At 45.3% G+C, this 14,245-nt stretch overlaps 1 protein-coding gene across 1 annotated transcript in view; it reads left to right on the forward strand.

The window, feature by feature from the left end:
- Window positions 1-13,836, forward strand: part of SLC6A19 (solute carrier family 6 member 19) — a 752,476-nt gene extending 738,640 nt beyond the window's left edge. The window contains exon 12 of the mRNA XM_077269478.1: window positions 13,214-13,836. Within this exon, the coding sequence (XP_077125593.1) occupies window positions 13,214-13,423 (210 nt within the window). The 3' untranslated portion in view covers window positions 13,424-13,836. The remainder of the gene's footprint in view (window positions 1-13,213) is intronic.
- Window positions 13,837-14,245: the final 409 nt, after the last annotated feature.

Here is a 14,245-nt window from a genome sequence, read left to right on the forward strand (position 1 = left end):
AAAGGTAGATTTATATTGCCACTGAGTGCATCTGCGTCAGTCCTGTTTCTGGCATATCTGCCAGCCACTTTCTGCCACTCAAACTGTGTAGTGTAATACAGTGGGCCTGAATTTTTCCTGCATTCTTCCACACATAAAAAAGGGAGATTTATATTGACACTGAGTGCATCTGCGTCAGTCCTGTTTGTAGCGTATGTCTGCCAGTCACTTTCTGCCACTCAAACTGTGTAGTGTAATACAGTGGGCCCGAATTTTGCAGCAGTCTCCCACACATATAGAAAGGGAGATTTAAATTCACAACAAGTTTACATACACCTTCTACCTTGTTTTACAGTACCATATAACGGTTGTTAGTTTGGTTACATTTTCCCAAGAATGAGGAAGTCTGGTGGAAGAGGTCGTGGCCGTGGGCGGTCATTGCCAGCTGGTAATGATGGTAGTGGTGGTGGTCGTGGACCGTCAGGTGGTCGTGGGAAAAGCAATATAGCACCTAAGTCTCGAGTTGTTGAGCCAGCGTCATCGTCTGGCTTCACAAGGCCTCGAACGCTCCCTTTTCTGGGAGTAGGAAAACCGCTTTTAAAGCCGGAGCAGCAGGAAAAAGTTTTGGCTTTCCTTGCTGACTCTGCCTTTAGCTCTTTCGCCTCCTCTTCGGAAAGTGCAAAATTTAAAAGCAGCGCGTCGTCAGTGGATGCTCCCGGTCAGGAACAAGTCACTTCCTTGTGTCCTTCACCCAGAACAACAGTGAAGGATGCGTCAAGCGACACAACAGGTTACTCCATGGAGCTCTTTACACATACCGTGCCTGGGTTAGAAAGGGAAATTGTTAACAGGCCATGCCCATTACAAGATGAATCGGACATGGAGTGCACAGATGCACAGCCACAGCTAGATTATTATGCTGTTCCATTGACTCAGATCACAACATTGCCTGTGCAGTGTACTGAGCCAGAATTGGACCCTGATGAGACTATGGTGCCCTGTCCCGGACGCTATAGCACCGGCTTACACGGTGACACAGAGGAAGGTGCACAGGACATAGAAGAGGAGGTGTTAGATGACCCAGTTGTTGACCACGATTAGCAGCCATTGGGGGAACAGGGTGCCGCTGGCAGTAGCTCTGAAGCGGAGGAGGACGAGCCGCAGCAGGCATCAACATCGCAACAGCTTTCATCTGGCAGGCCCGTATCTGGCTAAAAACGTGTGTCAAAACCAAAAACAGTTGTAGAACAGCGTGGCCATCCGGTTAAAGTAGCACAGTGTGCAATGCCTGAAAAGGTATTCGATAGTAGGAAGAGTGCAGTCTGGCAATTTTTTAACCAAGATCCGAATGATCAGTGCAAAGTGATCTGTAAGAAATGCTCAAGGACCTTTAGCAGAGGTCAGAATGTCAAAAATTTAACTACAACTTGCATGTGTAGACATTTAACCACCATGCACTTGCAAGCCTGGACTAACTACCTAACGTCCCGTAACGTTGTTGCACCCTCTCACAATGAAGCTAGTCACCAACGCTACATTCCTTCCCTCACTGTAAGCCCACCGTTTACAACACCACCTGCAGCAAATGTGGAGGTATCGTCGCAAGGCCAAAGCAGTCAGGGAATCACCAGGTTCTTGGTAGGAAACACTGTATGTAGGCCAACAGCAAGAATACCATCACCAACCCTCTTTCAGTCTGCCATGTCCACCACCACCCCCGCTAGTTCCACCATATGCAGATCTCCAGTCCAGCTCACCCTACAAGAGACTCTCATTAGGAAAAGGAAGTACTCATCCTCTCATCCGCGTGCACAGGGTTTGAATGCCCACATTGCTAGACTAATCTCGTTAGAGATGATGCCCTACCGGTTGGTTGAAAGCGAAGCTTTCAAAGCCCTGATGGCCTATGCAGTGCCACGCTATGACCTACCCAGTCGACACTTTGCGAGAAAAGCCATCCCAGCCCTCCACGAGCATGTCAAAGACCGCATTGTCCATGCACTCAGACAATCTGTCAGTAGAAAGGTGCACCTCACAACAGATGCATGGACCAGTAGGCATGGCCAGGGACGTTACGTGTCCATCATGGCGCACTGGGTTAATGTGGTGGATGCAGGGTCCACAGGGGACAGCCATATTGGGACAGTCCTGCCTAGCCCACGGTCTAGGAAACAGTTGGCTGTAGGCATTCGCCAACCCTCCTCCTCCTCCTCGTCCTCCAGCAGAAGCGAGAGCTCGTCCACAGACCGCAGTCGCACGATCACTCCATCCGCAGCTGCCAGTGTTGCACACGAGGTGTCCCCATTATGGAACAGCTAGTGGTAAGCGTCAGCAGGCTGTGTTGGAAATGAAGTGTTTGGGCGACAACAGACACACCGCGGAATTTCTGTCCGAGTTCTTGCAGCAAGAAACTCAGTCATGGCTGGGCAGTGTACATCTTGAGGCAGGCAAGGTAGTCAGTGATAACGGAAGGAATTTTATGGCTGCCGTAGCCCTTTCACAACTTAAACACATTCCTTGCCTGGCTCACACCTTGAACCTGGTGGTGCAGTGCTTCCTGAAAAGTTATCCGGGGTTACCCGCCCTGCTCCTGAAGGTGCGAAGACTTTGCTCGCACATCCGCCGTTCGCCCGTACACTCCAGCCGTATGCAGAACCATCAGCGATCTTTGAAGCTTCCCCAGCACCGCCTAATAATCGACGTTGCAACAAGGTGGAACTCCACACTGCACATGCTTCAGAGGCTGTGCGAACAGAGCCGTGCGGTTATGTATTTGTGGGAGGATACACATACACGGGCAGGCAGTTGGATGCCAGACATGGAGTTGTCAGGTGTGCAGTGGTCAAAGCTACAAGACCTGTGTCAAGTCCTTCAGTGTTTTGAGGAATGCACACGCCTGGTTAGTTCAGACGACGCCATCATAAGCATGAGCATCCCCCTAATGCGTCTGCTGATGCAAAGTTTGACGCACATAAAGGAGCAGGCGTCTGCAGCCGAGGACGAGGGAAGCCTTGATGACAGTCAGCCATTGTCTGCTTATGGGAGTCTCCTGGACGAGGTGGTGGACGAAGAGGAGGACGAGGAGGATGATGGGGATGAATATTTATGGGAGGAGGAAGCTTCTCAGGGGGCAATAGAAACTGGTGGCGTTGCAAGGTCAGGTACAGAGTTTTTGAGGGAGACAAGTGATGTTGATTTGCCAGAAAGTGCTCCTCAACCCAGCACAAGCAGTGAATTGACACCTGGAACATTAGCCCACATGGCTAAGTATGCCTTGCATATCCTAAAAAGAGACCCCCGCATTATCAAAATGATGAACGATGACGATTACTGGTTGGCCTGCCTCCTGGATCCACGCTATAAAGGGAAATTGCAAAATATCATGCCACATGAGAATCTTGAGCAAATATTGGCTACCAAACAAGCAACTCTTGTAGACCATTTGGTTCAGGCATTCCCAGCACACAGCGGCAGTGATGGTTCTCACACGAGCTGTAGGGGGCAACATGCAAGAGGTGTTAGAGGGGCACAAATCAGAAGTGGCGTTGGACAGAGGGGTTTTATGACCAGGTTGTGAAGTGATTTCGCAATGACCGCAGACACGACAGGTACTGCAGCATCAATTCAAAGTGACAGGAGACAACATTTGTCCAGTATGGTTACAACTATTTTTCCTCCCTTATCGATGTTCTCCCTCACACATCATTCCCATTTGAATACTGGGCATCCAAAATAGACACCAGGCCTGAATTGGCAGAATATGCTTTACAGGAGCTTGCTTGCCCAGCTGCTAGTGTGCTATCAGAAAGAGTATTCAGTGCTGCTGGTTCAATACTGACCGAAAAAAGGATTCGTCTGGCTACCCAAGATGTTGATGATCTAACCTTCATTAAAATGAACCAATCATGGATTTCTAATTATTTTGCCCCACCTTTCCCTGCTGACACCTAGCTTTCCTGTAAAAAGGTCTTGCTTTTGGACTCGTCTTACTGACTGCTCCAATTTCTCCATTTGCAGCTGCTGTATGTCCACCATAGGCCATTTTTACACCTCCCTAAATGGGCTGACTCCCCCCACGGGGCCTTGGTCACCACTTGGTGCAAGCACCCGTGAGAGTGCCGTTTGGCTGAACAGGTGGGTGTGCCCAATTTTGGGCATCGGCACTGGCACAGGGTCCCTCATAGTACAATGAAGTGTCTCTGGAGGTGGTGGTGCACACCCAACGTCAGACACACAGTCGTAACATGAGGGGCCCTGGGCCAGTACCGCCGCCCACGAGAGAGTGTTCCCCCCCCAGCTCAAACAGTGCTCTACCACTTGCAAAATTACCTCTCACTGCTCCACCACTGTTTAGTCTGTGCTGCTAAATCCTTCAATGGCACTGCCAATACCAATTTGTTGACATGATTGATGCTAGTAAAAATATTCAGGGGCCCTGTCCTACATTTACACCAGTTAATACTTTGCGCCAACTACCACTGTCTGCAAGTCAGCAGAGGAGCCCACCCCTGTAAGAAGGAATATAAACCAGCTCACCCGTGATGCATAAACCAATTCTCGGGAGCACGGACTTGTCATGATTAAGGGAGCTTAGTCTCCAGAAACGCGTTGAGATTCTTACCCATATGGCTTGTGCTGAAGTCTGTATCCTCTATGCCAAATAGTATGTGAATAAAGAAAAATCTTTTTTACGGATTCGGTGAAGCTGGACATTCTTTTCTTTTTTAGCCCACCCCTGTACCTAGGTATGCCACCTGTTTATTTGTGAAATGTTTTTTTTGCCAGACATTAACCTCACTTTATTATTTTGGCCTAATAACAGTGTCAGACACTCCTTACAGTTGTCCTCCACTGAACAAAGCTAGGCCGCCTGCGTACTCCTGTAACCTATTTTTAACTGCATTTTGACAATTACTTTTTTGGCCCTACTAAATGTGTCTGCCCCTCGGTGGAATTGTCCTCCGCTGACCACACCAATGCTGCCTGTGTACCCCTGTAACCTATTTAAACCTGCATAGAGCCTACTTTTTTATTTTAGGCCCAGTAAGTCTGTCTGCAGTCCCTCCTTGCAATCGTCCTCCGCTGACCACACCAATGCTGCCTGTGTACCCCTGTAACCTATTTAAACCTGCATAGAGCCTACTTTTTTATTTTAGGCCTAGTAAGTCTGCACCACTCCTTCCAATTGTCCTCCGCTGACCACACCAATGCTGCCTGTGTACCCCTGTAACCTATTTAAACCTGCATAGAGCCTACTTTTTTATTTTAGGCCTAGTAAGTCTGCACTACTCCTTCCAATTGTCCTCCGCTGACCACACCAATGCTGCCTGTGTACCCCTGTAACCTATTTAAACCTGCATAGAGCCTACTTTTTTATTTTAGGCCTAGTAAGTCTGCGCCACTCCTTCCAATTGTCCTCCGCTGACCACACCAATGCTGCCTGTGTACCCCTGTAACCTATTTAAACCTGCTTGGAGCCTACTTTTTTATTTTAGGCCTAGTAAGTCTGTCTGCGGTCCCTCCTTCCATTTGTCCTCCGCTGACCACACCAATGCTGCCTGTGTACCCCTGTAACCTATTTAAACCTGCATAGAGCCTACTTTTTTATTTTAGGCCTAGTAAGTCTGCGCCACTCCTTCCAATTGTCCTCCGCTGACCACACCAATGCTGCCTGTGTACCCCTGTAACCTATTTAAACCTGCATAGAGCCTACTTTTTTATTTTAGGCCTAGTAAGTCTGTCTGCGGTCCCTCCTTTCAATCGTCCTCCACAGACCACAACAATGGTGCCTGTGTACCCCTGTTACCAATGTAAACCTGCATAGAGCCTACTTTTTTATTTTAGGCCTATTAAGTCTGTCTGCGGTCCCTCCTTGCAATCGTCCTCCGCTGACCACACCAATGCTGCCTGTGTACCCCTGTAACCTTTTTTAAACTGCATTGAGCCAACTTTTTTGTTTAAGGCCTACTACCTGTGTTTGTCTGCGCCACTCAATACTGCTGTCCTCCTCTGAAAAAAGCTGAGCTTCAATTGTCAGGTGTTCAGCTTATAGGAATTTGAAAACTGCATTGGGGCTACTAGTTTGGTTAGGCCTACTAACGGTGTCTGCCGCTCCTTGGTGTTCTCCAGGTTTTTTTTCCTGAGCTTCAATCTTCTAGCTTTCGGCCAATATCAGTTATTAAACTTCATTTGGCCTACTAGTTTGTTTGTGGCCTACTAACGGTATCTGCCACTCCTTGGTGTTCTCCTCCACTGAACAAAGCTGAGCTTCAATCTTCAGACTTTTGGCCTATATCAGATATTAAACTGCATTTGGCCTGCTAGTTTGGTTGGGCCCTACTAACGGTGTCTGCCGCTCTTTGGTTTTCTCCTCCACTAAACAAAGCAGTGCCGCCTGTTTACTCCTGTTACCAATTTTTAACTTTATTTGGCCCACTTTATTATTTGGGCCTACTAACTGTGTCTGCCTCTCATTACAGTTGTCCTCCACTGAACAAAGCAATGCCACCTGGTTAGTCCTGTTACCAATTTTGAACTGCATTTAGCCTACTTTATTCTTTGGGACTATATCTGTGTTTCCTCCTCATCCTGCCCATTGCCCAGCCACTGCTAGATGAGTCTGCTGGTACATTGACCCAGACCACTACATTCCCCTTGCACTCTACACAGCCAGAATCTAACCCTGCTGAAAGTCAGGTTCCCCTTCCCGCATACTATACCACCTTACACGGGGACAAAGAGGAAGGCACAGATGAAAGTGCAGGTTCCTTCTTCAGGTGGGGAGGGCATACTCGTTGGCGACGTCACTGTCACAGGGCCCCTCATAGTACGCAAAAGTGTCTCTGCCGGTGGGAGGCGCCCCCGCCGTCTAACACAACGCCGTACTTTGAGGGGCCCTGTGCCAGTGCCAATGCGAACGAGTGGGCCCCCCCTGCTTCCTCAGGATCACAGCACTTGCAAAGTTGAAATACTGACCTCTCCCTGCTCCACCACCGTGACGTAGTCCGCGTTTCCTGGGACCACAAAAAACTTGAGCCAGCCCTACCCCCCCACAACTTTAGCCAAATGACCCCCAATTTTCAATGCCTAACTATTATTATAAGGTAAATTAAGATTCACAAGCTTAAGTGACATGAATTTATGTTTTTGACATTAAAATGGGCACTGTAGGTGTTTTCCTGTCCTCCACTCACTGCCGACTTTGCTTCCCCATTGACTTACATTGGGTTTCGTGTTTCGGTCGATCCCCGACTTTGCGCGATAATCGGCCGATTTCACTCGACTCGACTTTTGACAAAGTCGGGTTTCACGAAACCCGACTCGATCCTAAAAAAGTAAAAGTCGCTCAACCCTAGTAAGAACTAATAAAACATGGTTAAAAAGCACAGATAAATGGTCAGAGAAATGGGGCAAAGCTATTATTCTCATTTAGACCAAGTGGTTGGACCGTATTAAGGGTCCAAATCCACTTGGTTTCGCGTTGAGCCAACTTACGACTAACATTATCCCCTCTAATATTAGTTATGATTATGTCAATCCCCCGTACTTTTAATAGGATATCGTCACACTCATGGTGTATTTTAAAGTGCTTCGGGATGGTCTTTAAATTATTCAGGTCCTTCTCTGTTGCTGCTGCTTTGATCCCCAAGACATGTTCGCGTACATGGACTTTCAACTGTCTTGTAGTCATGCCAACATAGATTTTCCTACATGGACATGTAGCATAATATATGATAGCTTTTGAGGCACATGTAATGTGATGTCTAATTTTATAGGAACGGGTGCCCTCCTGGTTGGTAAAGGATTCCACACGTTCCATATTTGGGCATGCCACACAATTACCACAGGGATAAGAACCATTTGCTGCAGCTGGAAATTACAAGTTGATCACGTAGACATACATACATACTACATACATACATACTACATACATACATGCTACATACATACTACATAAATACTACATGCATAAAACATACTACATACATACATACTACATACATACTACATACAGTACATTCATACATTACATACATATAGACATACAGCACATTAAACATAGATTACATACTCACCATCACTTGTCATTTTGATACCCGAAGCCAGTGTCATCTGTAAAAAATATTAAAATAACCCGATGTCACTGTTCTATGGGGGAGATCGTCATGGGACACTCGTTATTAATTGGACTACGGCAGACAGGTAGTATACGGTTTATTTTATGTTTTTTGCAGGTGCTGAAGTATGGTAAGTTTGGTTAAATTAAGAATATTAAGATACTTTTTTCTGGCTGTGTCTTTATTTTTTTTAACCCTTTCACTACACTAGGATTAATAATGGATAGGCGTCTCTATTGACGCCTCTCCGTTATTAACCCGGCTTAATGTCACCTTACAATAGCAAGGTGACATTAATCCCTTATTACCCCATATCCCACAGCTACATGAGAGTGGGAAGAGAGGGGCTAAGTGCTGGAATTGGCGCATCTTTGAGATGCACCATTTCTGGGGCGGCTGCGGACTGGTATTTGTAGCCGGGGAGGGGGGCAATATCCATGGCCCCTCTCTAGGCTATGAATATCAGCCCGCAGCTGTCTGCATAGCCTTTCTGGCTATAAAATATAGGGAGACCCCACGTCATTTTTTGGGGGGTCCCCCTATTTTAATAGCCAGTAAAGGCTACGCAGACAGCTGTGGGCTGATATTCAAAGCAGGCTACAAATATTGGCCCCCGGCCGTCGGCTTTCCCCCTCTGGCGCAGAAAATTGTGAGGGAGCCTATGCCGTTTTTTTCTTAATTAAACGCTCATTAAGGCCTCTTTCATACTTGCGTCAGTATGGGTCCGTCGCTATGCGTCGGGCCGACGTACCGACGCACGTTGTGAAATTTGTGCACGACGTGGGCAGCGGATGCAGTTTTTCAATGCCGGATCTGTCAAAAAAGCTCTTTTCCGCTGGACGGAAAACACATACAGAGGAACGGTTTTTCTGTGCGGTGAAAAAAACGCACAGCGACGGATCCGGGAAAAAAACGGATGAAACGTGTGGCCATCAGGCGCAATCCGGCGCTAATGCAACTCTATGAGAAAAAAACGGATCCGGCGGAAAAAAACGGATCCTGCAAATGTGCTCACAGGATGAGTTTTTTACTTATAGACTTGTATTAGTGATGGATCGCGACAGATGGCAACACGTCGCGTCCGTCGTGCAACGGATCCGTTGTGTTTTGGCGGACCGTCGGCACGAAAAAACGTTCAAGTGAATGTTTTTTTGTCTGTCGCGTCCTCCATTTTCTACCGTGCATGCGTGGCTGAAACTCCACCCCCGGACTTCAGAATGGGCAGCGGACGCGTTGCACAAGTTTCACAATGTGCGTCGGTACGTCGGCCCGACGCATAGTGACGGACCCGTACCGACGCAATATGAAAGAGGCCTTAATGAGCATTTAATTTAAAAAAACGGAATAAACCGCGTTGGCTCCTGCACAATTTTCTGCGCCAGAGGGGGAAAGCCGACAGCCGGGGGCCAATATTTGTAGCCTGAAATGAATATCAGCCTGCAGCTGTCTGCGTAGCCTTTACTGGCTATTAAAATAGGGGGACCCCCCCAAAAAATGACGTGGGGTCCTCCTATATCTTTAAGCCAGAAAGGCTACGCAGACAGCTGCGGGCTGATATTCATAGCCTAGAGAGGGGCCATGGATATTGCCCCCCCGGCTAAAAATACCAGTCCGTAGCTGACCCAAAAATGGTGCATCTCAAAGATGCGCCAATTCCGGCACTTAGCCCCTCTCTTCCCACTCCCGTGTAGCGGTTGGATATGGGGTAGTAAGGGGTTAATGTCACCTTGCTATTGCAAGGTGACATTAAGTCGGGTTAATAACGGAGGGGCGTCAATAAGACGCCTATCCATTATTAATCCTAGTGTAGTGAAAGGGTTAAAAAAAAATAAAGACACGGCCAGAAAAAAAGTATTTTAATATTCTTAATTTAACCATACTTACCATACTTCAACGCCTGCAAAAAACGTAAAATAATAAACCATATACTACCTGTCCGCCGTAGTCCAATTAATAACGAGTGTCCCACGATGATCTCCCCCATAGAACAGTGACATCGGGTGATGTCACTGCTCTATAGGACCCCCAGTGACACACTGACAGGAGACAATGGCTCCTGCAGTGCATCACTGAGGTTACTATAGTTCAAAGTCTCACTTTATGGCAATTGCTGCGTGGGAAAATTTCTCACACAGCAATGCCAAAAGTGAGACTAGGGACTATTTTTTTACAGCGGTGGAGGAATACAGTGCGGAAGGATACCTTCCTCCCATCATTGTATTCCTGGAGCCCCTAGAGAGCGTTTGCATTAGCTGATGCTGCCGTTCTCCACGGCAGATCGTCGTGGGGCACTTGTGGATTTCTGCGGATCAGGGAGTATACTGTTTGTTTGTTATTTTAATATTTTTTACAGATGACACTGGCTTCGGGGATCAAAATGACAAGTGATGGTGAGTATGTAATCTATGTTTAATGTACTGTATGTCTAAATGTATGTAATGTATGAATGTACTGTATGTAGTATGTATGTTTTATGTATGTATTATGTATTATGTATGTATTATATATGTATTATGCATGTATGTAGTATGTATTATGTATGTATGTAGTATGTATGTATGCATGTAGTATGTATGTAGTATTTTTTTTTTTCACATTCAACACATTAGCCGGATGATGGGACTACTACTGTCCCATCATTGGCTAATGTGTCAATCACTGTCATTGTAGCAGGCATAGTCCGATGTCCCGGCAGCCCGCACAGACCCCTGGCAGCCTGCACAGACCCCCAGCAGGCCGCCCGCACAGACCCCCGGCAGGCCCGCACAGACCCCTGGCAGGCCCGCACAGACCCCTGGCAGCCCACACAGACCCCCAGCAGGCCCACACAGACCCCCGGCAGCCCGAACAGACCCCCGGCAGACCCCCGGCAGCCCACACAGACCCCCGGCAGACCCGCACAGACCCCTGGCAGCCCGCACAGACCCCCGGCAGCCCCAAACAGACCCCCGGCAGCCCCGAACAGACCCCCCACGGTCACGCACAGACCCCGCCCGCACACACAGACACGCAGTCTCCGCCCACGCACCACCCACACTCCATTATAGTGCATCATTTCACTATAGGAACTTCCGATTCTGGTATCCGATATCTTTAAAGTATCGGATCTCAGTATCGGAACTCAGATACAGCGAATATCGGCCGATACCCGATATTTGCAGTATCGGAATGCTCAACACTATTACTGAGATAACAACTTTTGGGTTTTCATTGTCTGTAAGCCATAATCATCAACATTAACAGAAATAAACACTTGAAATAGAGTCATTACAAACAGAGTGATCTATCTAATATATGAGTTTCACTTTTTGTATAGAAGAACAGAAATAAATTAACTTTTTGATATTCTAATTTTGGGAGATGCACCTGTATAGACTGGTCATTATTGTAACATAATGTACTCTCTGCTGTAGCTGCATGTCTCCGTATACTGAAAAAAAGTAAGAGCAAGAATCCCTCTCTGTGTTCTTGTTCTGTGCATAGCAGAGATTTTAGCAGCTGGTCTCATCTCATCAGCTCAGAGTGGAATGAAATTAAAGGGGTTGCCCTGTATTTTAACAAAGGACACCTGGCACTCCCGCCAATCAGGAGTTTGTGGTCTTGGTAACAGCCAGATGTGATCATTTACGGAGCTCCACATCTCTGTCAACTATAGAGTTGCCATTGTCAGATAATGCACATCGGCCACTATTCAAATGAATACACATGGATCTGCAGAATCCCACTACAGTCACTATTCAGTTGTTGGAGCTATGATGTTTTCAACTAAGAATTTGTAACTAAGCACATCATCCACTGCTGACATGGAGAACAGCTGATTGTCAAGAGTATTAAAGTGCCAAAAGTGCCAGACAAACCCTATTTACTATTTTTTCCTATTTACTGCAGATAGGAAAAGTAGGGGAAATGCTGGATGCAAGTTATTTAATGGCCAGATATTGTATCATTCCTCATTTGCAGATGTAGAACACCTTATTCTAAAAAGTTTGTCAAAAAAGTGCTCTTACCCTTTAATTTTTCACAGAGGCTTGCCATAGAGGCACATCAAATACGTATGGGTCAGTAGGAACCTGCCATGCAGTGCCTGTTCATACATCAATGCTATATGCAAAGATAATCCACTAATACTTTTGCCATTTATACTTTATTCTGTTTATTTAATAGAACGATGGATAAGTGTATTTTTGGATATTGAACATAGAGACAAGATTACTGTTTTAAGTGTGCAAGTTTGCTATGTTGTAAAGTTTGTATTCATTAAAGGGGTATTCTCAATATTGGTTTTTAATACAGAAGTTAGTGTCTCATCTTCTTCCCCATCTCTCTCAGCTCCTGACAAGCTGCTGTTATAAATAAATCTTGCAAAATCATCAGCACCATCATTGGCTACTCCAACAGCAGTTCTCCTAGTCATGCCTTTCACTGTCCCAAACTTTATGCTTCTTGTTCAAATGTCCTGTTATCTCTATATGCAAAAACAGTGCTAGCAGTGCAGACTCTGAAAAAACAACTGATAATTGAATGCATTTCAGCAGAACGTATACTGAGCTTTATAATACTAATTGCCAAGAAGAAACAAAAATGAACGGCACTGTCTGAAAAATAGAGGTCGTCCCAATCATGGACCCAGGTGTCATTCAATAGTCATTTTGATACTAGCCACACATCATGATCAAGGGTGCTCTTCAGAAAAAATATATAGTTCCACTGTTATGTGCAAGAAGAATGAGAAGGCACTCACCGATCTAAAATTCCCAACTTTATTTCATCTTCATTTAAATATCCATGGCCGGGGGAGTGAGGAACGGAGCTCTTGTGAGCAGGGGCTGACGATGGCCGTTTCGCGCTGTGCTTGCGCTTCCACGGGTTAATACTAATAATAAAGCTCTGCAGGTCATCATAACGGTCACTCAAGGACAATAGCCCACCCTGCCAGAAACAAAGAAGTAAAGGGACTGTAAGGAAACTTCATAGTTCTGAGTTGCTCAAGAGATAACTTGAGAATACCCATTTAATGAGGTTTCAAAAATATTTAAACACATTTAATTAGCAATTATCAAATAAATAAGGAAATGAAGTAAGCTAAAAATACATATTTTTATCTCCTTAATTTACAGGATGAATTTCCAAAGTCAAAAGAACAACCTTATCCTGGCTGGGTGTATGCGATAATAGTAATCCTTGCAGGAGTTCCAAGTTTAGTTGTACCTGGGATTGCCATTTACATATTTATTAGGAGATGCATAAAGAAGGATGATGACCAGCAAGACATTATGAATGCTGCATCTATGCTCTCTATTAATGGTGACACAAAAAACAAGGTGTAGCCATAACTTTAAATTGACAATATGAAAAATGAAATTTGTATTACAAAAGATCCTCTCATTTTATAACTGAAGAATGTATAACGGAACTGAACAATACATGAGTAAATGGAAAAGAACAGTCTTGGTATATGCACCTATGGACATATCACTAAAGCAGTGTTTGTTTCCAGCAAAAGAGAGAAAAGTCAAGTTTAGTATTTGTTAATTAAGTCAATATCAGCTTGCTCTGCAGAGTAATTATAAATAATTATATCTGGTTATAGTTAAGGGTAATCTGTCAGGTCGCGAAAACAGCAATATATAATAGTTTAAATGTATCACATGATCCTACCAAAATCTTGAGAACATAGCATAAGCAGGAATTAAAACATAACTTTTAATGTATAACCAAATAAAGGAATATATTAAATAAACTGTCACCCAAAAAAAAGTGTATTAATAAAAAAGTACTACTGGGTACACCCTGTCAGGGGATGTGCCATACAAAATTTAGTACTTATTAAGGATTTTTGTGCAGACGCTGGCAGTGGTCCAGTGTCCTATCACTCAACCCAAGGTACCTGATTAAATGGAGATAATGCCTATAGAGGAAGCATTTATCAAATGCCAATACAGATAAACAGATAACCTTGGTTGCATTAGTATTAGCAGTAATCACAAAATAAAGGGAGGGGTAAGATCAATTGGAAAAGATATGTACACAAATGTAATATTGCAACAATCTCACCAGTTGCTAAGGATAGGTAAGGTGGAGCCCCAATTCGCTTAGGTGGAGAAATCCTTCAAGCCACAACATCAGGAGACAATTCCCTGTCAGTCCCT

This window comes from Ranitomeya variabilis, chromosome 6 (assembly GCF_051348905.1).
Source record: "Ranitomeya variabilis isolate aRanVar5 chromosome 6, aRanVar5.hap1, whole genome shotgun sequence".
In the NCBI taxonomy this organism is placed as follows: Eukaryota; Metazoa; Chordata; class Amphibia; order Anura; family Dendrobatidae; genus Ranitomeya; species Ranitomeya variabilis.